This window comes from Neomonachus schauinslandi, chromosome 4 (genome assembly GCF_002201575.2).
Source record: "Neomonachus schauinslandi chromosome 4, ASM220157v2, whole genome shotgun sequence".
Classification (NCBI taxonomy): Eukaryota; Metazoa; Chordata; class Mammalia; order Carnivora; family Phocidae; genus Neomonachus; species Neomonachus schauinslandi.
This window is the reverse complement of record NC_058406.1, coordinates 50,001,775-50,027,017: the sequence shown is the minus strand read 5'-3', so window position 1 is coordinate 50,027,017 and position 25,243 is coordinate 50,001,775. Positions and strand designations below refer to the sequence as shown.

General features: G+C 37.6%; 1 protein-coding gene and 1 pseudogene across 1 annotated transcript in view; one reads left to right on the top strand and one right to left on the bottom strand.

Annotated features, from left to right (window-relative positions):
- Positions 1-25,243, top strand: part of DOCK7 (dedicator of cytokinesis 7) — a 217,678-nt gene that overhangs the window by 17,884 nt on the left and 174,551 nt on the right. The window contains exons 2-7 of the mRNA XM_044914530.1: positions 7,552-7,657; positions 17,271-17,446; positions 17,637-17,705; positions 22,289-22,418; positions 22,525-22,737; positions 23,095-23,180. Coding sequence (XP_044770465.1) covers positions 7,552-7,657; positions 17,271-17,446; positions 17,637-17,705; positions 22,289-22,418; positions 22,525-22,737; positions 23,095-23,180 — 780 coding nt within the window. The remainder of the gene's footprint in view (positions 1-7,551; positions 7,658-17,270; positions 17,447-17,636; positions 17,706-22,288; positions 22,419-22,524; positions 22,738-23,094; positions 23,181-25,243) is intronic.
- On the bottom strand, positions 1,121-1,718 carry LOC110571818 (annotated as a pseudogene).

Genomic DNA, 25,243 nt, shown 5'->3' with positions numbered 1-25,243 from the left:
GCATCTCTAAAAGTATAAGGACATTTCCTGCATTACTATAATACTGTTTTCACACATTAAAAAAACAGTAATTCTTAATAATGTAATACCTGTCCATGTTCAAATTGCTCATTATCCTCAGAAATGTCTTTTGTAGCTGGTTTGTTCGAACCAGGATCCAATTAGGAACCATTCATTACAGTTAGTTATATCTCTTAAGTTTTTTTTTTTTTTTCTTTTTTTAAATAGAATTTTCTTTTTTTTTGTCTGGTCTTTTTTTTTTTTTTTTATGCTAAAACTTAGCCCACTGTCTTTACTTATTTATTTACCATGACACTGATTTGTTGAAGAGACTTGCAGTACAGAATGACCTGCCTTCTGGTTTTTGTCTGATTGCTTCCTTTGGCACCAGCTTGTTCAGCTTGTTCTAGTGTTCTCTATATTTCCTGTTAACTGGATGTTAGATGTACAGTTTGATTCAATTCAGGTTAAACATTTTTGGCACAGATACATAGTAGGTAACACAGTGTTGCATTTCTTTAATCTATTGTTTTTGTTTTTTCCTGGTAAATTATTGATTTATTCAATGTCATTGCTACTCCCAGTAAAGCCTTTATTTGCAGGAGGTCAGCATCTGTATTAGATGGTAATGAATATTTTAAAAAAATTACAAATAGAACCTGGCATTATATCTAAGGTGAATACTTTTGATACTTGATATGTGTGTTTATATACACACACATCACACACATATATACCTACATACACACAGACACATTCATACAAACACAATAGATTACATATATACTGGATTGTGATGTAAACCTTATTTTGTCCTCTGTGTCCTATTCAGAAAAGTTTGATGATCATTAGTCTAGAGGAACTGAGTCATTGTTTGTGAGCTGTGCTATATCTCTGCACTCCTTGGAGTGAGAATACCTCATCAAGGTAAATTCCTGTCTACTGGCATGGATAACTATTTACTGTTTCACATATTGGGGAAACCATGTGTGATAACAGAAACAAACAAACCAGCAGCTGCCATCATACCAAACTACATACTGTATCTTGGTTAAGGTCCTTAAATATACTCCTTTGAGTTTCCTAATTCATCCCAGGAAGGATTCAGGGCACACCATTTTTATGTTGTTACTTGCAAACACTTTTGCTTTGCTAGTTCTTGTATTAGATCTTCATACACTTGTGAAAAGAGGTCCTTTTCAGATTTTGTTCTGTCTAGGTAAACAGTTTCCCACCTGATGTCTTCATTTCTTCTCTGTGCTTTAGATACATGGGCCACATGTGGCCATCAAAGTACCCTGGGGGGTCTGGAGGCTTGTAGACCTTTATACTCCTCCTCCTTTTATATTCTTCGTAGGGATTGGTCAGAAAGTAGCTTCTGTTCCATAGAGTGTCAAGGGGCTTATAGTTAAAGAGAAGGAAGCCTTTGATCATTAATATGGGAATTTCTCAGCATTTCCAGAGTCTGTTGATAACAGTGAGTGTCTTGGGCTTTTTGTCCATCAGGAAATGGTGGATATCATTTTTTCCATGTTAAGTGCTTCAAGCACGTCATACTGCAGAAATCCATCTGTATTTGTCTGTCTCTCAGACTGTGGCTTAAAGAAATCATCCTGGGATATGATGCTGCAGTTTGGAAGGTATTTCTGCAGATTCTTAGCCAGTGTTGTCTTCCTGCCATTTGTCACAGTACTAATTTCAATGACAAATGTTTTCATAGTTAGCTTAGAAAATCATGTCTTCCTAAAAGTTTCCAGGTGCCAGTTCGAGTCCTCCCAAGCAAAGCAGCAGAAGTCCATAGTCCCTCCTTCCACACCCCTACCGGGTCATAGGTGGCCCACGTCTAATCTGTTGTTTTCTTTATTTTGCTTCTCTTTATCTTTAATGCCAATGGTAGAACTGTGATTCCACCCATCAGTTACCAATCTTGGGCTTGGATAGTCACAACACTGGAGTATCAGCTGTTCTTTTCCTTTTTCCTTTGGGGATTTTTAGCCAGCCCTTTTTTGCCTTGTCTCTGATGTATTCTCTTACCTGGTACATTCCATGGTATATCCTCTTACCCTTCACTTCTTCCCTGACTTTTATTTTATATATAAACAGTTACAGTTCCAAGAGATCTTATTTCTTCTGTTGGTCCCAAGGAGAATGAGTAGAGATGAGAGAGGCCCAGGTTGGTCATTCTGGATATCATGGGTTAGATGGGGCATCTGAAAGTGGGAAGAAGTTAGAGGAAAGATTAAATACAACATAATTTCCCTCAGGATGTGAGTCCTTTATTGGTTCTTTCCAGTGTCCTATGGTGAATGGCCTTAGTGTTTTCTTTTGTGAAAATTGTAATGCATGTTGACATAATGAGGGAGCTTGTGGAAATGGAGAGAGTTGATCAGGAGACAAATAGGTCAAGTATTCAATCAGTTCTTTTGGGAGGGGAAGAAGGTATTCCCTTATAATTTAGGAGCATAAGTAACTATGGAATTTTTGACCTATTCTTTCTACTTTGCAGTTAATATATTTTTTAAAGATTTTATTTATTTGACAGAGAGAGAGCACGTGAGTGCATGCATAAGCAGGGGGAGTGGAGGAGGTAGAGGGAGAAGCAGGCTCCCTGCGGGGCTCGATCCCAGGACTCTGAGATCACGACCTGAGCCGAAGGCAGACACGCAACCGACTGAGCCACCCAGGCGCCCCTGTAGTTAATATTAGTAGCTTATTAGAAGTAAAAAAGGACTTCCCTGTATTTCCCTACAGTAGAGCTATCACTAGGAGTAGGAAAAATTATTATTATATTATTATTATTATTTTTAAAGATTTTATTTATTTGAGAGAGAGAGAGAACACGCACAAGTGGTGAGGAGGGGCAGAGGGAGAAGGAGAAGCAGACTAATTCCAATGACAAATGTTTTCATAATTAGCTTTGAAAATCATGTCTTCCTAAAGTAGGTAAAGGGAGGTAGATGCCAGGCTCCATCCCAGGACCCTAGGATCATGACCTGAGCTGAAGGCAGACGCTTAACTGACTGAGCCACCCAGGTACTCCAGAGTAGGAAAAATTATTATGGGAAAAAGCAGTCTACGGTACGCCCCCATTATCCACAGTTTCACTTTCTGTGATCAGCCTCAGTCAGGGAACAGATGCTCCTCCTTCTGAGGATTCAGCATCTCTCTTCTCAATAGGAGCCTAACGCCGTATCCCAGTGCCTAAGTCATTCCCCTCACTTCATCCCATCACATAGGCATTTAATCTCACATCATCACAAGAAGGGTGAAGATAATATAGTAAGATATTTTGGGAGACCACATTCACATAACTTTTATGACAGTATATTGTTACAGTTGCTCTGTTATTGTTGTTAATCTCTTACTTTGCCTCATTTGTAAATTAGACTTTGTCATAGGTATGTACATACAGGGAAAAGCATATAGATAGGGTTCGGTAAAATGCACAGTTTCAGGCGTCCACTGGGGGTCTTGGAACTATTTCCCATGAGTAAGGAAGGACTACTGTCTAGTAAAGGATTTTAACTGATATCAGGAACTATATTCATCATATTTTTTGTCTTGCATACTTTGGACCATAATATGGTTAAGAGTATTATTTTTCATGTGGGAAAATTTCCTCACTACCATTCTATGAATCTTCTCATATAGAGAGGGTCTCAGTGTAAATACATCCCTTGTTTAGGTTATATTTTTATTGCTATTATAGCCCATTTTAGAAATGGTTTTTATTCTCAAATTATTACTAATTTTCTTTTTTTGGGAAATTATGTAATGTAGAAATAAGACAGATATTTGTAGCATGGGGATTATCTTTTGTATATCTCTGTTAGTCAAGAAAGAATCATCTCTTTTTTCAGGTAATCATATTTCATTTATTTTAAGTTTCACTGCTTAACATCTTCTGAAATCAGGGTATGTCTTCCAATTAATTGATGGTATGGTGGTTAATTGGCAAGGTTTTTCTTTCTTAGCTATACATGAAGTAATGGCAGGTCTTAATAATTAGTGACATCTTGAATTTGATGAAATTCAGATAACTCATGGTTTAGCCCAGAAACAGTGAGATAGTGCTGAGGTTGATAGACTGAGTTGAGTAGCACTGAGGAAGAGACACATAAAGAGACATAGAATATTGATTCTGTCTGTCTGTGAAAAAGCTTTTTCATATTCTCATCTAAGTCTTGACAAAAGAATCAGGAGACTTTAAGGCCTTTAAACTTTAAACACAATAAAGAACACACAATATATAGGCTTCATTAAAAGACCCAAGGGGAGGGGCACCTGGGTGGCTCAGTCGGTTAAGTGTCTGACTTCGGCTCAGGTTGTGATCCTGGAGTCCCAGGATAAAGCCCTGCATCGGGCTCCTTGCTGGGGGGGGGGGGGGGGGGGGAGTCTGCTTCTCTCTCTCCCTCCGCTCCTGCTCTCTTGCTCACTCATTCTCTGTCTCAAATAAGTAAAATCTTTAAAAAAATGAATGAATGAATAAATAAATAAATAAAAGGCCTAAGGGGAATCCTAAACTGAAATGAACTTCCTTGTCTTTTCACATCTGGTGGAAAGTGGAAAGTACAGAGAGTTCCCTTACACGTTTCCCCAGCAGATTTCCTTTATTTTTATTTTATTTATTTATTCATTAAAGATTTTATTTATTTACTTGACAGAGAGAAAGAGAGAGAGTGCACACACATATAGGCAGGGGGAACGGCAGAGGGAGAGGGAGAAGCAGGCTCCCCGCTGAGCAGGGAGCCTGATGTGGGGCTCCATCCCAGGACCTTGGGATCATGAGCTGAACCGAAGGCAGATGCTTAACCAACTGAGCCACCCAGGCGCCCCAAGTTTTCCTTATTTAAAAAAAATTTTTTTTATTTTTATTTTTTATGTATTTATTTTTTTTTAAGATTTTATTTATTTGACAGAGAGACACAGTGAGAGGGAACACAAGCAGGGGGAGTGGGAGAGGGAGAAGCAGGCTCCCTGCTGAGCAGGGAGCCTGATGCGGGGCTCGATCCCAGGACCCTGGGATCATGACCTGAGCTGAAGGCAGACGCTTCACGACTGAGCCACCCAGGCGCCCCCCCCCCCAATTTTTTTTTTTAATTTTAGTATTTAAGTACACTCCACTCCCAGGGTGGAGCTCAGTGTGGGGCTTAAACTCATGACCCTGAGATTAAGACCTGAGCTGAAATCAAGAGTCGGATGCTTAATCCACTGAGCCACCCAAGGTGCCCCAAGTTTCCCTTATTGTTAATACGCTGCATTAGTGCGGTACATTTTATAATTTATGAGCCAATATGGATATATTATTATTAATGACAGTCCATGGACTACATTGGGTTTGCTCTTTGTGTTGTACCTTCTGTTGGTTTTGACAGATGCATGAGGACATCTGTTTACATTATAGAATCATGCAGAGTAATTTCACTGCCCTTTAAATCCCCTGTGTACTACTTTCTTAGCCCTTCCTTCTCCCCCTCCAGCCCTGGCAATCCCTGGTTGTTGTTTTTTTAATTGTCTCCATAGTTTTGCCTTTTCCAGAATGTCATATAGTTGGAATTGTACAGTACACAGGCTTTTCAGATTGGCTTGTTTCACTTGCAGGATTCTTTTAAGGTTCTTCCATGTCTTTTGTGGCTTGATAACATATTTCTTTTTATTGCTGAATAATATTGCATTGTATGGATGTGCTGCAGTTTGTATATCCATTTACCTATTGAAGGATGAACTTCTAGGTTTCAGCAATTATGAAGAACAAATTAGCCTTTTATAAAACACAGAAATGGTCTAAAGTACCTCAAATCACCCATTAAAAAAAGTTGAGCTAATTCGGTATCTTGAGACTTACTTTTTTTTACCTTTGTATCAAAAATTTCTACTTGAGTAATAGGCTCAAAACAGGCTGAGTAAATATGTGTGGAATGGTTGAACATGAAAAAAGGAAGGAGGTATGGAAGAGAAGAAGGTGGGGGAAAAGATTGTATCATAAATCTGGATATTTTTTTGGAAAATGAGATTGTTTAGAAATTCAGCTGGAGATTTGTATGGGGACCAACATGTTCAGGGCTCTGAATTCAGCCTCTGGTTTGAGAACGCTGCAGAACAAAAGCATCAGGCTGACCCAGAAATCAGGTCATTAGACCTATTTCAATTTATTTGCAGTAGAATGATTGGAGAAAGTAGGGTTTAGTTTTTGGAAAAGAGTAAAAAAAACCCAGAAGGCTAGTTTTATAAAATAAGGAAGTGGACAGTTGATGATCATAGTGTAGAGGTTAGATATTGACTACAGAAAAAGAATTGCACAAAATCTATGGATAGTGGTGTTTATTTTGTGTTCTTAAGTTATAATTTCTTTTTTTATTTTTGAGTTCTTATTTCTATTTAATAAAAATGTTACTAATGTGAGGAAGTTGCTAGTTACTGGATTTGGGACTCATTGAATATTTTGCTTTATAGTTTTGTGAAATATGAGGAATATGGAGAATGATGAGGTATAAAGTCATTTGAATTTCTAAAATATTTTTGTTTTAGAAATGCCATGTAAGTAAATTTGAAATACTAGTATGCCCCCAAGGGTTAGTAACCAGCTTGAAGTGGTGGAACTTCTAAACTCTAATCCTAATTCAAATAAAGACTTAATCTGTTGTATTATGGTAATGCTTTTGTGGTTTACTTCATTTGTCAGAAAGTTCAGTAATACTGTATATTTCATAGGACTAACCAGTCACCTGTTTTGAGTGCTGCATGCTAAATATTTTAGGGAAAACAATGATGAATGAAACCACTGCCTCTGTTTATATGGAGCAAAAATAACTAGGGAGGAGGAAAATGCATTGATTATAAATGCTCTAAGAGTTTCAATGAAGGGTGGTAATTTTAGTTGGGGTGAGCCAAGACGTTTGTATGCATGTCTTGGTATTTGAGTTTAGCCTAAAAACTAGTTAAGGATTGAATTTGTGAATATAGGAGAGAAACAGCTTTGTGGGAAGCAATTTATGTTCACTGACAAGAATTTGGGAAAGGACACGCAAGGCAGGAAAGGTGATTAGGGTCAGATTATGGAAAGCCATTAATGCCAGAGTATTAAGGCCGATTTCTGTTAGTTAAGTAAAAATAGGGGATAGTTTTCTGGGACATGAATGAGGAGCTAGTGATATTAGAAAGGAAAGAGGAGTTTTTTTTTCTTCCTAATTCTTTGTTTATAAAATATTTTAGAATTTTATATCCTTAAGATATGTACATTTTAATATATGTATGTATATCTGTCTTATTATAGCTTCCTGCTGTGTTGAAGGCCAAAGTATGTTTCCTGAAATGCCAGATACAAAAAAAGCCTTCTGTAAGTTGGCTGTCACTTTTGTGTCCTACATCAGCATAAAGATGTTCTACTGTAATTATAGGCAGTATTTACTGAAGTATCTTATGAATTTATGGCCCTGTTGATACTCTGAGATTTTGTTGGTTTTTAAATGAATATTTAATATACTTAGTTTCCTTCCATTTTAAACATGGTTGTTTTCTTTTTAAATAATATATTTACTTTCTTTGTTATAGAACTGTGGCTGCTGAAGTCAGGAAGCAGATCTCTGGACAATACAGTGGTTCTCCTCAACTGCTCAAAAACCTCAACATTGTTGGCAATATATCCCATCATACCACAGTAAGTAACATATTTAAAATCTGGGATGTTAACTGGCACATTACTGACAAGGCCGTGAAAAAATAGTGGAAAGACGAACCAGTGGATTGGGCTCCATCACTAGTGTCATAATCTGATTTGCTGCTACCCCTCTCTTTCCTGAAATTTGAGTTGGGGAAGAGTGTTAGGAGGTGTAATACAGGTCCTGATTTCCTAGTCAACTCTGAAACTTTACATTCAGAATTTATCAACTCTGGAATTTTATGGTTAAGACTCCCCAGATCCAAGGTGATTCATTATAGGAAAATTTAGGAATCTATTCTGGAAATAGGTACTGAAGGAAATATTAAATAATTAACATAGATTTGTAGTATTATCTGTCCCCTTTTATAGAAGGGAATATACAGTTAGTGAATCATTGCCTTAGCCAGTTACTATGTCAGAGGTATAAGCATATGTGTTCTTATTAAGGAAACTGGCATGAGGATAATCAATTTTTAGAGGGAAAGCTCAAGCAGGGGTGGGGGCCTGGAGGGAGAGACAGAGGGAGAGAAAATCCCAAGCTGGCTCTGGCACTGGGCTCAGTCTCTTGACCCTGAGGTATGACCTGAGCCAAAATCAAGAGTCAGATGCTTAACCAACTGAGACACCCAGGTGCCCCAGGATAATCAATTTTGATAAAAAAACTGATACTTAGTAGTTACAGTAAGAATATGAATTAAAATTATACCTCCATTTGTCAAAAACTAAAAAAGTTATTAAGAGTGACGGGTAGAGTTATGTATTAACACTTTCCATTTAGGTATGAAAGGACACCAATTATTGAAAAAACATGGTATGCCAGCACATAACAGTTTGATTACCTTGTAATGAGATGTTTATAATGTTTGTATTAAAAATTTTAAAGATGGAGTTTACTTTTAACAACAGTAACATGCTGATGGGAGAAATTTTAGAATATATGGATTTCTTGGTGATTTCAATGTACATGGAGATGATCCTTTTCATACCCTCTCAGAGTCTTGAACTCCTTTTCTGTACTGATATTCTATGTCCTGTATTACACCTGAACTACTCACTTCCATAGTCATGCCCTAGATTTGGTCATTATAAATAATCGTAACCCCTCTGTAATCTCAGTTTTCTGTTTCTTGCTCTCTGACTGCTGCTTCTTACCTTTCTTGCTCTCTTGTTCTGGTATCCTTTAAAATTTATTTTTATTTTTATTTTAAGTAGGCTTCACACCCAGTGTGGGGCTTGAACTCATGACCCTGAGATTAAGAGTCAGTCGCATGCTGCACTGACTGAGCCAGCCAGGTGCCCCTCTTATACTGATGTCCTGATTCCAACTATCCTTCATCCCCAGAACGTAGAATCCGTGATCCTACTGACTTTTTCCTGTGCCTCACACTTTGATGTTTTCTTTTCTCTCCTTACCAAACTTAAATTATTTGATGATCGTTATAATGACTCTCTAGCATGTAACCTTGAATTCTTTAGCTTCTCATGTCATTGGCACAACCTCAGTGCTGTTCAAAATCCAGCTCTCTGCTTCCTTCATACCTGCACTTGTGCAGCTGCGTGTGGCTGGAGAAAAACATAATCCTCTTGACTGGTCTCACTCAATTTATGACCACTCACTCAGGAAGGCTTTCACATTTCCAGGCAAATAGTATGTTTTCCTAGTTCATTCATTTCCCCACTATTTTAGTTGGCTTATTTCATGCATCCTCCTGTTAACCCCTAATCGCTTTTTCCCATTTTTACTCCTCAGATAACTTGGCTTCATATTGTACTTGTGAAAATTGAAGCAGTCAGAAAAGAACTTGCACATACTCCTACCACCATCTGTACCCATGTAGTCTACCTGTACACCTGTGACTCTAGATGAACCACTTGTGAACAAGTGGAGGGATTAGTCAGTCCCTACTTCACTCCGTTATTGAAATACGGTCCTTTAGTAATTCTTCCTTCTCTTTTATCACCTTTCCTCTCTATTTACCTGATCATTCCCATCAGTATACAAACATGCTGTTATTTCTCCCCTTTAAAAAAATCCTTCTCGGGCGCCTGGGTGGCTCAGTTGGTTAAGCGACTGCCTTCAGCTCAGGTCGTGATCCCGGAGTCCTGGGATCGAGTCCCACATCGGGCTCCCGGCTCAGCGGGGAGCCTGTTTCTCCCTCTGACCCTCTCCGCTCTCATGCTGTTTCTCTCTCTCTCTCTCTCTCAAGTAAATAAATAAATAAAATCTTAAAAAAAAAAAAAATCCTTCTCTTTTGCCGTACTTTTCTGCCTGTGCCCAGCCCCCAGTATTTCTTTGCTCTTCTTTGCAACACAGTTCCTTCAAAGGATTGTCAGAGCTTGCTGACATCAATTTGTCTTCTTGTATTCTCTCTGATAAAGTACTTTTAAATTATGGGAATCTTTAAACATACACAGAAATAGAAAGACTAGTATAACCATTGATATTTTCTTACTTAATCACAATGCTGTTATCACACTTAACCAAAGTTAACAGTAATTCCTTGGTATCATCTAATATCCAGTACATGTTAAATTTCCTTGATTATCTCATAAATATCTTTTTATAGTTGGTTTATTCAAATGGAGATCCACATAAAATCCACAGATAGAGTTTGGTTTTTAGATCACTTGTGTTAAAACAAAAACAAAAACAACAACTAAAGTAGTTTCTTCTTCCCCTAACTTCTAACTTTGTTTTTATGCCATTGAATTTGTTGAGAATATCAAATTAGTTGTCTTATAGAATTGCCTGCCTTGGGGAGCCTGGGTGGCTCAGTCCTTAAGCATCTGCCTTCAGCTCAGGTCATGATCCCAGGGTCTTGGGATCGAGTCCCACATCAGGCTCTCTGCTCAGTGGGGAGCCTGCTTCTCCCTCCGCCTGCAGCTCCCCCTGCTTGTGCGCTCTCTCTCTCACTCTCTCTTTCTGACAAATAAATAAATAAAAATCTTCAGAATTGCCTGCCTTTTGGATTTTATATTTGCTTCCCTATAGATTTGTTCCTCTATCTCCTTCATTTCCTGTAACTGATTAGGATTCTGGTTCAACTTTTTTGAAATTTCTTCCTTGTAGACTCATTTCTCTATCATTCGTATTTCCTATAACTGATTAGATTCTGGTTTAACTTTTTTTTACCAGCCTTATTGAGTTTTAATCACATGCCAGACAATTCACCCATTTAATTTACAAATCAGTGGATTTAATGTATTCACAGATATATGCAACCATCCCCACAGTCAATTTAGAACATTTTGATCACCTCAAAAAGAAACTCTTCAGCTATCACCCAGCCAAAACAACCTCTATCAAATACCAGAATTTTTGATGGTGCACCAGAAAGGATTGAAAGAGATCTTAACACTAAACATGTCATCCAAATTCCAACAGAAGGATCGTTAAAGAAAGTATTGGAACATTGCCTATGAAAGGTTCTGTAGTGCTTCACTGTTGCTTCTCATCACCCTTTAACCCTGCTAATGGCCCAGCCACACTCTTTTTTTTTTTTTTAATATTTTATTTATTTATTTGTCAGAGAGAGAGAGAGCGCGCGCACAGAGGGAGAAGTAGGCTCTCCGCCAAGCAAGGAGCCTGATGCAGGACTTGAACCCAGGACCCTCAACCGACTGAGTCACCCAGGCATCCCCCAGCCACGCTCTTTTATAAAATCATGTTGTAATCTTTTCCCTTGGGTCAGTAAATATAGGATCTTTCCTTGGAGTCTTACAAAGTAATTTATAGTTATAATCAAGCTCATCACCACATTCCAAGACTAACCCAAGCAGCTGTCTCTGATAGGCATCAGAGGGAGGGGAGATAGTTGTAGCAAAAATAAATTTGATTCTGTGATCCAAGTCTAGCCAGCACCACATCTAGAAAGCCAGTGACCTGTGTGAGTTTGGGAAACAAGATCGTTTATCCTATATTTAGTGTTTTTAAGAAAGTGTCATAGCTTCCTTCCCTCCCCTAAGACTTACTCATGGTATGGTTGGTCATTCTTTGAGGAAAGATTAATTTTGAACTAAACATACGCAGAGACTCTCAGCTTTTGCCGTTATTTTCATTGAATATTCATTTGTAACACTTTGAATCCTGAAAGGTATGCTGCCCTAGAAATAATACCTGGGCAGAGAAACATGACCTAAAAAGTTTTTTAAAAAAGTTTACTTCAATCAGTCAGTCAATCTATCTATCTATCTGTATTGTGGTAAAATATATATAACAAAATTTATCATTTTAACCGTTTCTAAGTGTACAATTCAATGGCATTAAGTGTATTCTCAATACCACTATCCATTTCCAGAAATTTTTCATTATCCGAAACTGAAGCCCTTTAGCCATTAAACAATAACTCCCGGTTGTCCCCTCCTCCCAGTCCCCAGTAACCTCTATTCTATTTCTATTTCTATAAATTTGTCTGTTCTATGTACCTTATAATGTGCAGTCATACGATATTTGTCTTTTTGTCTCTGGCTTGTTTCACTCAGCATTTCTTCAAAGGTTCGTCCACATTAAGACTCAATAATATACCCTTGTATGTGTATACCACATTTTGTTTATCCATTCATCTGTTGATGGACATCGGGTTGTTTCCATGTTTTGTCTGTTGGTATTGCTGCTATGAACATGAGTGTACAAGTGATCTGAGTCTTCATTTGCAATTCTTGGGTGGAATACCTAGAGGTGGAGTTAGTAGATCATTTGGTAATTCTGTTTTTTGGTATGAGTTTTTGGGAACATTCGAAAGGCTTCCGATTTCTTTATATACTCTCCTACACTTGTTTTCCATTTTTTTATAATAGCCATCATAATGGGTGTGAAGTAGTATCTATGTTTTTGATTTGCATTTCCTTCATCCCACAAATTTTATGTTATATTTTCATTTAGTTCAACATATTTTTTAAATTTCACTTTTCAGACTTCTGTAATTCATGACTTACTTGGAAGTGTATTTAGTTTCTAAGTGTTTGGAGATTTTCCTTTGTCTTTCTGTTGCTAATTTCTAATTTGATTACATTATGGTCAGAGAACACACTCTGATTCCTTTAAAATTGTTGAGGTTGGTTTTATGGCTCAGGATATGGTTTGTCTTGGTATATGCTTTTGCTGCTTTTGAAAAGTATATTTATTCTGTTGCTATTGGGTGGAGTGTTCTATAAATGTCAGTTAAATCCTGTTGGTTGATGGTGCTGTTGAGTTTTACCATGTCCTTGTTGGTTTTCTGTCCAGTTGTCTTATCAGTTGTTGAGAGAGATGTCTTGAAGTCTCCAGTTTTAATTGTAGATATGTCTTATTTTTCCTTTCAGTTCTATTAATTTTTGCTTCACATAATTTATAGTTGTTGTTTAGTACATACACCTTTAAGATTGCTGTGTCTTCTTGTTGGATCATAGCTGTTATCATTAGGTAATGTCCCTTTTTTATCTAGTACTTGTCTTTGCTCTGAGGTCTACTTTATCTGATTTTAATATAGCCACTTCAGAATTCTTTTGATTAATGTATGCATGGTATATCTTTATCCATTCTTCTGTTTTCAACCTCCTTATATTGTCTTATTTGAAGTGAATTTGTACACCATACAGGTAGGTCATACTTTTAAACTCATTCTGCTATTCTCTTATCTTTTAATTGGCGTATGTAGACCATTTACATTTAATGTTACTGTTGTTTTCTTTTTTAATGTTTTATTTATTTATTCATGAGAGTCAGAGAGAGAGAGGCAGAGGCAGAGGCAGAGGAAGAAGCAGGCTCCCCGCCTAGCAGGGAGCCCGATGTGGGACTCGATCCCAGGACTCTGGGATCATGACCTGAGCTGAAGGCAGACGCTTAACCATCTGAGCCACCCAGGCACCCCAATGTTACTATTGTTTTGCTGGGGCTTTAGTCTGCCCTTTTATTTTTTGTTTGTTCTCTCTGGTTTTTTTTTTTAAATTAATTAATTTATTTGAGAGAGAGTGAGAGCGAGAGAGATCATAGAGGGAGAAGCAGACTCACTGCTAAGCAGGGAGCCTGATGTGGGGCTTGATCCCAGTACCCTGAGATCATGACCTGAGCCAAAGGCAGACGCTTAACTAACTGAGCCACCCAGGTGTCCCTGTTTTTTGTTTTTCTGTTTTCTTTTTCCTATCTTGTGTGAATTATCTGAACATTTTTTAGAATTCCATTTTGATTTATCTACAGTCTTGTTGAGTGCATATCTTTGTACAGCCTTTTTAGTGGTTGCTTAGGGATTATATTTACATAATTTACCACAAAACTAGTGTTGACTTTTTAACAGTTTGAGTGAAGTCTAGAAATTTTATGTACCCTTCCATCTCTTTATCCTTTATTGTATTATATATAGACCTCCTCAGATACTATCCCAACAGTAAGAAGAAGAAATGCCTTGTTATTACTGAATGAGTAGATGTCCCTGTGTGGTCTCCACTGACACTGTGGAGGTGGGAGGCTCATACCTCCTAGTAGATATGAAAATCCCGGTTACCTACTCTGACTTCTTCTTTTTTTTTTTTTTTAAGATTTTATTTATTTGACAGAGACAGCGAGAGAGGGAATACAAGCAGGGGGAGTGGGAGAGGGAGAAGCAGGCTTCCCACCAAGTAGGGAGCCTGATGCGGGGCTTGATCCCAGGACCCTGGGATCATGACCTGAGCCGGAGGCAGATGCTTAATGACTGAGCCACCCAGGCGTCCTCCTACTCTGACTTCTTTGATTCCATGCTTGGTGGGGATTGTTGGATGCCTTGTTACAGCTTTGTGAGGGTGAAGTTTAGCTTTCCACTTGGCCTTGCTTGTGTAGATATGGGTGGGTCCACAGTTTTTCATATAGTGTTTGGCTGAAGTAGAATGGTTATTGTCTAAAACCTTTCTGTTTTGCTGGGACGCCTGGGCGGCTCAGTCAGTTAGGCGTCTGCCTTTGGCTTGGGTAGCCCCGCATTGGGCTCCCTGCTCAGTGAGGAGCCTGCTTCAATCAATCAATCAATCAATCTCTTCTATTTTGCTATGCTGCCTAAATAAATAAATAAATAAAAACTCTTCTATTTTGTTGTGCTGCCCCTCTCTTGGTCCTTTGGCTGGGGAGAACAGAATTTTGTTGGGGTTCCCCCCCCCCCCAGCCCACCCTATGGTGTGTCTGGTTTGTGAGCTTTCCTAGCTCCAAGCATGGAGTATATAAGGCAAAAAGAAATTTTAGCTAACTCCCTGTTGTACCATTTCTTGAGTCCCGAGGTCCCTGCTGATTTGCCTTTTTCTCTACCTTTTTGAGTCTTCTGATGTTTATTTTATATAGACTGTCCAGCATTTATAGTTGTAATTAGTGGGAAGAATAGGGAAAATATGTCTTCTTCCTGGAAGTGGAAGTACGTCCTAGTGACTTTTAACGTTGAACACTTTTTTACGTGCTAACTGGCCATTCCTGTGTCTTCCTTTGTGAATGTCTTGTCAACTTTACCCCCCCCATTTGAGAGGGTGGTTTGTCCTGTTATTATTGAGATGTAAGACTTATTTATATATTCTTGTTAAGTATGTTTTGTGAATATTTCCTTTTACTGTGGCCTTCTTAACTATCTTTTGATATGTCAGATTTTTCTCTTACAATTATTTCTGTGTCTAAGAAACCTTTGCCTGCTCCCAAATCATGAAGATGTTCTCCTGTGTTTCCATCTAGCAGTTTTATGGTTTTAGTATTTGTATTTGTGTCCATGATTCATCTCAATTTAAATTTTGTGTATGTTGTAATATAAGGATTGAGATTCATTCCCCCCCCAGTATAGATATCCTGTTTTTTCAGCAATTATGGTTGAAGAATATTCTGTTTCCCTATTGAATTGCTTCTTTCCCTGTATTAAGAACAGGGATACTATCATGATGTATAAACTATACATGATATACATGATAGTATATGATATACTTGAGAGAATAGATAAGATAGAATGCTTATGAGAGAAAAACCAGGAATTGTAGAGCTTGAAGACCCATTTTTAAATTTTGTACTGTCTTTAGTGGCTATTTCATTTTCAGGAGTTGTTTGAGTTCTTTGAGCACAAATGCCCTTATTTGTAGAACTGAAATATTAACTTTCTCTAACTTACAGGGTTTGGGAGAGGTTTTGAATGAGAAAAACACTCAAGTGAGTGTTTATGATGTGCCAGTCATTATTTTACTTAACTATCTATAAAATGTTGCTTTACCTGTTGGGGGTTGTTCAGTTCAAAGCATCATAGATTAAAGCACCTTCTATTTCGTAACACGTACGTGCAAGTCTCAGTGTTTTTACCCAGTTGACATCTTGAGAAATTGCATGTTCTTATTTTCATTGGTCCACAACTGCACATTTGTTATATAATTCTTCACAGTTTTGCTTAATATTTTTTCTCATGTTAGTAAGAAGTAAGGTATCTTATTAAAATGTATAATTTCAGCTTGGCTAAGGAATTCTGTGAATATTCTATTACTGCTAATAGATACTTTTAATAGACTTTGTGTATTACTTTCCTGTGGCTGCTGGAACAAATTACCACAAACTATGTGGCTTAAAACAACAGGAATTTATTCTCTCACAGTGCTGGAGTCCAGAGTCTGGTATCAGTGGGCAGAAGTCAAGGTTTTGGTGAGGTTACACTCCCTCCAGAGACTCCTTTCAGAATCAGTTCCTTGCCTCGTCCAGATCTGGTGGCTGCTTGAGGCCGTATCAGTTCTGTCTTTAAGGCCAGAATCTTTAAATTTCTCTTTGCTGTGTCTTCATATGGCTTTATCCTCTCTGTGCCCCAAATTCCCTATGTCTCCATATGAGGATATATATGATTGCACTTGCACTTAGGACCCACTCATATAATCCAGGATAATGTCCCCATTTTAAGATCCTTAATCATATCTTCAAATACTCTTTTATTTGTATTTATTTGTTTATTTTGCCATATAAGGTCCATGGGTTGGGATGTGGAGATCTTTGGAGGGCCATTTTCAGCCTACTACAGACTGGTTATATATTTTTACTAGAATACTTTATTTGTAAGAACAAATAAAGTAAAAGCGCTCCTTATAAACTTAGCAGCGACAATCCCAAAGATACAAAAAAGAAAAAAAGAATTCTTCCAATGAGCATGTTGTCATCGTAAAGTATTCTAAAACTGTTAATTATCATTACTGATTTTATGTGAGGAGAATGGACAAAGTCTAAGTGAGAAGATTAAAGTATTGACCCAAAAGTATAAACAAGTATAAGAAGGCCAACACTGGGGCGCCTAGGTGGCTCAGACGGTTAAGCGTCTGCCTTTGGCTCAGGTCATGATTCCAGGGCCCTGGGATCAAGCCCCACATCGGGCTCCCTGCAGGGAGCCTGCTTCTCCCTCTCCCTCTGCCTGCTGTTTCCCCTGCTTGCACACTCTCTCTCTCTCTCTGTCAAAAATAAATAAAATCTTAAAAAAAAAAAAAAATAGAAGGCCAACACCTTGTTTCTTTAGTGCATCTGGCTGAATCGCTGCTGACATTTTAGAAATAACTAGGTTAAAAACATGTATTTTTAAAAACAATAAATTTCCTTTGCTTAAAGTTTTAAAATTTTTATATCCACCTCTCCCTTTCTACCTACCTCTCATACCCACCCCTCTTTATAAAGGTGCCCCTTACTGAAGCAGTGGAGCCAGTGGATTTGGAAGAATACCTCGTTACTCATCCTTTAGCTGTGGATTCTGGGCCTTTAAGAGATTTGATTGAGTTCCCTCCAGATGATATCGAAGTTGTTTATAGTCCCAGGGACTGCAGAACCCTGGTGTCAGCTGTACCTGAAGAAAGGTAAGGCGACATTTACATATTTTTGGTTTAAGTTTAGCTATGGAAAGGCTACCTTCCTTGATTCTGTTTAGATCCTATTTCTTGTGGTAGTATTGTTTCCTATTATATGAACAAGAACTGAAGCAACCAAATTCACAAACATCAGTGCTTTCCTTACTAAATTACAAATTTATTTTCTTTTTTAAACTAGTGAAATGGATCCACATGTTAGAGATTGTATAAGAAGTTATACAGAGGACTGGGCAGTCGTGATCAGAAAGTAAGTCATAGGCTTATTATAACATTAAGAAATGCTGAGTAGGATCTATAAATGGATTAAGGTAGATTAATAATAATTATGAGACCTGAACATTCATTTAAAAAAATAGCTGAAGAAACAAAAGAAGGACCTTTTTTATGTAGATATTTTCTCCTTAGGAGTTCTGCAATTACTGTGGCCTACATCACTTAACTTTCTGTATAAAATAATAGGTTTATCAGTAGTATTTCTATATTATCATAGATCATTAATAACTAATAATATGTAATTATAATAATTTATGGTCTGACTCTTCTGGGAAATCATGGGTAGGTATTGATGAATAATTTGCATTTCTCAAAAAGAATCCAGTTTATTGAAACTTAAATGATTAAGTTAAATTGAATAGCCAGCTTTCCAGATCAAGCTGTTTGAAAGGTCCCCACCCTTTATTAACTAACTAAATATTTATAGGTCCTTGACCAGTATATCGAATCAGGTAAATATTTTTTAAAAATAATGTTTTGTTCTACCACAAAATTTCTTTTCTTTCTTTTTTTTTTTTAAGATTTTATTCATTTGAGACACAGATACAGAGAGAGAGAGAGAGCATGAGCAGGGGGAGGGGCAGAGGGAGAGGGAGAAGCAGGCTCCCCGCTGAGCCAGGAGCCCAATATGGGACTCGATCCCAGGACCCTGGGATCATGACCTGAGCCGAAGGCAGACACTTAACCATCTGAGCCACCCAGGCGCCCCACAAAATTTATTTATTTATTTATTTATTTTAAAGGTTTTATTTATTTATTTGAGAGAGAGAGTGAGAGAGAGAAAGAGCACAAGAGGGGGGAGAGGGAGAAGCAGACTCCCTGCTGAGCAGGTAGCCTGATGCGGGACTCGATCCCGGGACTCCAGGATCATGACCTGAGCCGAAGGCAGTCGCTTAACCAACTGAGCCACCCAGGCGCCCCCAAAATTTATTTTTCTAATGGATGGTGTTTGAGATATCAAATCAGGTTAAGAAAAAGTTAAGTTTCCTTTGCTAATTTTAATTTACATAATGAAGAGTCTTCATCCTGAAAATTCTTAGCCTTATTTTATTTTTCTAAAGGAAAAATAAATGTCCGAGGTAGGGGAGAATTCTGTTATGACATAGTTTTCAGAAACTGAAGTTATCTGTGCTAAATTGTACTTGCAATGGTCTTGTATCCTTGGCTTATTGTTTTGCCCCTATGGTTGCTGTCTTATTTCACTGGGTTTAATATTGTGCTAAGCATCACTTGGGGATACTGCTGACATGCTTTTTAGTTTTAGTGTGACCTAATAAAAGCACAGTCTGCTACCCTTTATAAAGAAGAGCTGTTTTTATGAACTTACCACTTTGATAAGTATTCCAATAGGTAGATTTTAGACATTACTGAAGAAAACTGTCCCTCTGTCGGATAACTCAGAAGTCTTTATCTCTATACATGTATGTTGGAAACTTCTAATTAGAAATCTTAATATAAAGAGATTAGTTGTAAAACATTAATCTCAGAATCATGGAGTCTGCTCCTTAACTCTCATTATGGGGTTGCTGACCTTGGTTTAGGCAAGAGGGTAAGGTAGTTAATATTTTTGGGTACTTACTGTGTATCGAGCATTTTATTGAGCACTTGACACTCATCTCAGTTCCATCTTAAGGTTCCAACAGATGACATAGCTCAGGCTCAGAGTAGTTAAGTAATGTCTTTGAGGTCCCACAGCCAGAAAGTGGGATAGCCTGGATTAGAACCTAGGGACATCGGGTTCTAATGCTTAAATTTTTTCTGTTACGGCAGATATTATTTTGTTTATTATGTGTAGTAGTAAATGACAAAAGGGGCACTTTTGTTGGGCTACAGGTTTTAAAGTATCCCTGGAAGATAGAAGATAGGGTGCGATTGGAACATAAGAGAAAACCACAGTACAGAATAATCTAAAGAGAAGATATATGTAAAAACCTCAGTAGGGTTGTAAGCTCAGAAGTAGTAAATTCAGGCAATGGAAGGGGGACCTGGGGTACTGTTGCACATTTGGTTACTTTGACCCCTGTACCATGTTTGCACAGGAGTGCCTGCAGAGAGATCTATGTCTTTTTTTAGAGCAGTGATTTTGGGGGCTTGAGCTGATAATATAGTGCTCAGGGTGGGCATGCCTTGGAAGAAGAAGGAGCCTCTCATACCCAGAAGAGTGGATACTGGCAGATTCTGCCTGACAGCATGATTGCCTCTTCTCTACAACCGCCAGATATGGGCTGAGCTGAACAGATACAGTGTTTTCAGGTGGATATGGGCTTACAGATTTAAAAATGAGCACATAATCCAGAATTGACAACTATTTGATGAAAACCAGCATGCTTCAAAGAGAATTATCAATCTCTAAATAACGGAACAATTTAAAGTTGGAAGTAGTTAGAATACAGATCAAAACCCGTAAGTGTAATTAATATCCTCAAGGATATATGAAAGGATATGGTAGACATATGAAAATCAATGAGTTATCTTTGGAAATTAATATTTTATTCAGTGAAAAAATATTAAAAACTCAGCAGATGGGCTTAATGGCGGAGTGGACGTGACTGAGGAGTGGAATACTATGCCATAAGATGAAACCACACCATTCGTCTATAATTCAGCACAGAAGCATAAAGGGACAGAAAGTACTTCATTTATTTATTCATTCAACAAATACTTACTCAGAATCTGTTATGTGCCAGACGCTATGCTAAGCAGTGATGATATGGCAGTCAACAATTCCCTGCCCTCATGGAGCTTACTTTCTAGTTGGGGATGAGGGCAATGGACAATAAACAAACACAGATAAATATTAATAGGTATGGTGGAGGTAACTCTTATGGAAAAAAAAAAAAGTAGGGTGAGAAGGATAGGGAGAGCCAAGAAGAGTGGCTAAATTTCCTACTTTGTAAACTAATCAGAAGAGACTAAACTGATAAGGTGAATTTGAGCTAAGACCGGAAGGAAGTAAGGGAGTGAGCCCTCTGGATATCTGGTGGAAGATATTAGGCAGAGGGAAGAATAGCACATGCAAACGCTGCATACTGGAAGCATGCTAGGAATATTCAAGGAATAGCAAAGAGGTCAGTGTGGCCGGAATAGAATAAATGAGGGACAGAGCCGAGATATGAGGTCCTAGCAATGGTGGTCTGTGTGTGGGGTTGGATAGAGAGCCTTATGGCAACCAGCTAGAGGTCAGAGTGATAATTTAGAAGAATATTGATCATGAATCATGTCATTCTTCTCAGTTCTTGTGAATTTTATACTGTCAATATTTTAGGACATAAAGGAGGTAGAATGCAACACATTTCTGGTTTATTAGAGCAGCTTAGACAAGCAACTTTACAAATTAAGGAACTTAAAGCATTTTATGAAAGATTAAAGCATCTGTTTTTGAATAAAACCTTTCATGTTACTGTATTGAGTATCTTTTTTTTAGTTCTTTCAAAGAAAAATGCTTTCTTTTATTTTGTGATTATACTGGGATATGAACATCATGTAGCTGATATTTTAATATCTTTAGCAACAAGACACAAGATGAATGATTCATATCAAGTGTGATTCTTTACTGTTTCATAAATTCACTAGTGGGAAGAACCATACCATCCTCTGGTAATCATAATTGTTTTTGCTCCAATTAAAATTTTCCCCAGTTGGACTATATGAGGTATGGAACAGTAATTGCTCTTTGATCTTAGTGTCTGCTTAATGCTCTTGGATATTGGGTTGTTAGGAAAGAAGGTTACATTAGTTTAAGAGTTATTCTAAGTCTAATATATATATTATGTAGCAATATATGTTAACTAATAGATGTATACAATGGTGTAGATCTTGCAGTTTTTTCCTTTTAAGAGTCTGCAGCTTTAGCTTGTTTCAGATCATTTATACGTAATGACATATAGGAACTTTATTTGGCTATTTGAAATTTTGAGATTCAATGCTTTATATTTTTCTGCCTTTTAAAAATTTACATTGTTATGAATGCAGTATATATTTTCTACTCTCTCATTTTGTTCTTTAGCCTGGCTTCCCATCCTTTCTTTTTACTGCAAAGAAAAAATATTATCTGAATTGGAAGTACAACTTAAGTTATATATACATGGTTGTCGTGGAAAGAAGACTATGATTTACTTTTGGAATGTCCTGATCTGCTCTCTAGTTGGAGTAAAGGAACTTTGAACGGAAGTCTTCTTAAACTTCTGGTTAGGGGCGCCTGGGTGGCTCAGTCATTAAGCGTCTGCCTTCAGCTCAGGTCATGATCCCAGGGTCCTGGGATCGAGCCCCGCATCGGGCTCCCTGTTCGGCGGGAAGCCTGCTTCTCCTTCTCCCTCTCCCACTCCCCCTGCTTGTGTTCCCTCTCTCGCTGTGTCTCTCTCTGTCATATAAATCAATAAAATCTTTAAAAAACAAAAAACAAAAACTTCTGGTTAAATGTTTAACATAATCAAAACTGCTGGAATATATCCTTATTAATGTAAAGAAATAATACAGAGAACAGTTGGCTTGTTACATAATGATGAAAATGAAAAATTTCCAAAACTGACATTTACTTAACTATTTTATTTTGAATAGGTATCATAAACTGGGAACAGGATTTAATCCTAATACATTAGATAAACAGAAAGAAAGGCAAAAAGGTTTGCCAAAACAGGTCTTTGAATCCGATGAAGCTCCAGATGGCAGCACCTACCAGGATGAGCAAGTAATACCTTTATTTTTAAATGTCTAAAAGAAATTATTTTAAAGTAATTTATTTTTTTATTTCTTTATTAAATAAATATATTTATGTTTAATGTTTTGCATGACAGGATGATCTTAAAAGACGTTCAATGTCAATAGATGATACTCCAAGGGGTAGCTGGGCATGCAGTATTTTTGACTTGAAAAATTCACTTCCTGATGCTTTGCTTCCCAACTTGCTTGATCGCACTCCCAATGAAGAAATAGACCGTCAGAATGATGACCAAAGGAAATCGAACCGCCACAAGGAACTCTTTGGTCTGCATCCATCACCAGATGAGGTATCGATATTTAGATATAAAGAAGTAGATGATTATTAAGATAAGTATTTTGGGAGTATTGTATATAGTATAATAATATAGGGAATAAAACTTAACTGAAACATAGGTACAATTTTTAGTAAATGAAATACACTTTTTATTTGAGTGAATATATTTAATATATAACCAAGTGTAACTTCTATGAGTTGAGCACACTTAGGATCTAATGACTTCTGTTTGAGCGTAAATCGGTCCTTGTTTTCTGTACTCAGTTGTGAAGACTCAAAGTATTAGATTAATAAAATAAGTACTTAAAAAATTATAAAGAGTTGAAATATGGTAAGAATGTTCATTTTAACGCTGCTTGTCAATTTGTAGGAGGAGCCAATAGAACGACTTAGTGTTCCTGATGTGCCCAAAGAGCACTTTGGTCAGAGACTTCTTGTAAAATGTTTATCACTCAAGTGAGTATTTGTTTATTGTATAACTTTTATTTTTCAAAAAATATTTTGAGTATTAGTATGACAAAATCCTAGTAGATTTTATGCTTGTATTTGTGTCCATTTGAGAAGTATTGTTCTTCTGTACATAATTTCATTTATTTATTTATGTAAAAAGATTTTATTTATTTATTTTGACAGAGAGAGAGAGAGAGAGAGACAGCGAGAGAGGGAACAGAAGCAGGGGGAGTGGGAGAGGGAGAAGCAGGCTTCCCGCAGAGCAGGGAGCCTGATGTGGGGCTTGATCCCAGGACCCTGGGATCATGACCCGAGCCGAAGGCAGACGCTTAATGACTGAGCCACCCAGGCGCCCCTATTCATTTATTTTTTTAAAAGATTTAATTTATTTATTTGACAGAGAAAGACACAGCGAGAGAGGGAACACAAGCAGGGGGAGTGTCAGAGGGAGAGGGAGAAGCAGGCTTCCCACTGAGCAGGGAGCCCACTGCGGGGCTTGATCCCAGGACCCTGGGATCATGACCTGAGCCAAAGGCAGATGCTTAATGACCAAGCCACCCTGGCCCCCCTATACATAATTTTAAATGCCCCTAAGCATTAAAACTGTTGTATGAAGCTGAGCTTAAGAGCATTTTTGGCTCACAGGTGGAGATGACTCTTTGTCACAGCTATATATAAAACTTGAAAGCATTTCCTTTTTTTTTTTTTTTAAGATTTTATTTGTTTATTTGTCAGAGAGAGAGAGAGAGAGCACAAGCAGGGGGAGTGGCAGGCAGAGGGAGAGGGAGAAGCAGGCTCTCCACTGAGCAAGGAGCCCGACGTGGGGCTTGATCCCAGGGTCCTGGGATCATGACCTGAGCCTAAGGCAGATGCTTAACCGACTGAGCCACCCAGGTGCCCCGAAAGGCATTTCCTAAGTATCTTGTGTTTACCAGATGCTGTACTTGGCTTGGGGAATATAAAGGCAAAGTAGCTTTTCCCTTAAGAGATGATTATACATTTGTTACATAGTAGGCTTTGTGTTTTTTTTTTTTTTAAGATTTTTAAGTATATATTTCTTTATGTAAAAAGTTAAATGGCTTCTGATCTAACATCATCAGAGTGATTTGAAGTTAATTACTAGTTCTGACTTAAGATAAAGGAAGTTTCAATCCATAGAACTTTCTAAAAGCAGCAACTCATAGGGATAGACCACTTCTATGTCTGGATAACTTGGACATTTTCCTTCCTTTGAAAGTTAAGGTATTACATATTTAGTTAGATTTATCTAGACACCTGTTAGTGCTTTAGTGCATTGAGTCTTTTGAATATCAGGACAGCTAATATCAGTTATTATGATATAATTTCTGTATAAAATTCACCCTTTTAAAAGTCAGTGGTTTACTTATTTCTTATTAAAATTTTAATTCTAGTATAGTTAACAAATGGCATTGTATTATTTTCGGGTGTACAATATAGTGATTCAGTAATTCTGTGTATTACTCAGTGCTCATCATGGTAAGTGTACTCTTTATCCCCTTCACCTATTTCACCCATCCGCCAACCCACCACCCCTCTGGTAACTATCAGTTTGTTCTCTACAGTTAAGTCTGTTTTTTGGTTTGTGTCTTTTTGTTGTTGTTGTTTGTTTTGTTTTTTAAATTCCACATATAATTGAAGTCATTTGGTTTTTGTCTTTCACTGAGTTATTTCACTTAGCATTATATTCTGTTTCTTTCCTTGCTCACTTCTTTTTTTGGGTAAAGATTTATTTATTTGAGAGAGAGAGAGAGAGCATGCATGAGTTGGGGGAGGGGCAGAGGGCGAGAGAGAGAGAGAGAGAGAGAGAGAGAAATCTCAAGCGGACTCTGCACTGAGCATGGAGCCCAGCTTGTGCTTGATCTCATGACCCTGAGGTCATGACCTGAGCTGAAATCATGAGTTGATTGCATAACCAGCTGAGCCACTCAGGCTCCCCTTTTGTTCACATCTCTCATGATTTTCTGGCTTTCTTTAGTGATATACTTGGATTCCTTTCTCTTTATTTTTTGCATATCTATTACTGGTTTTTAATGTGTGGTTACAGTTAA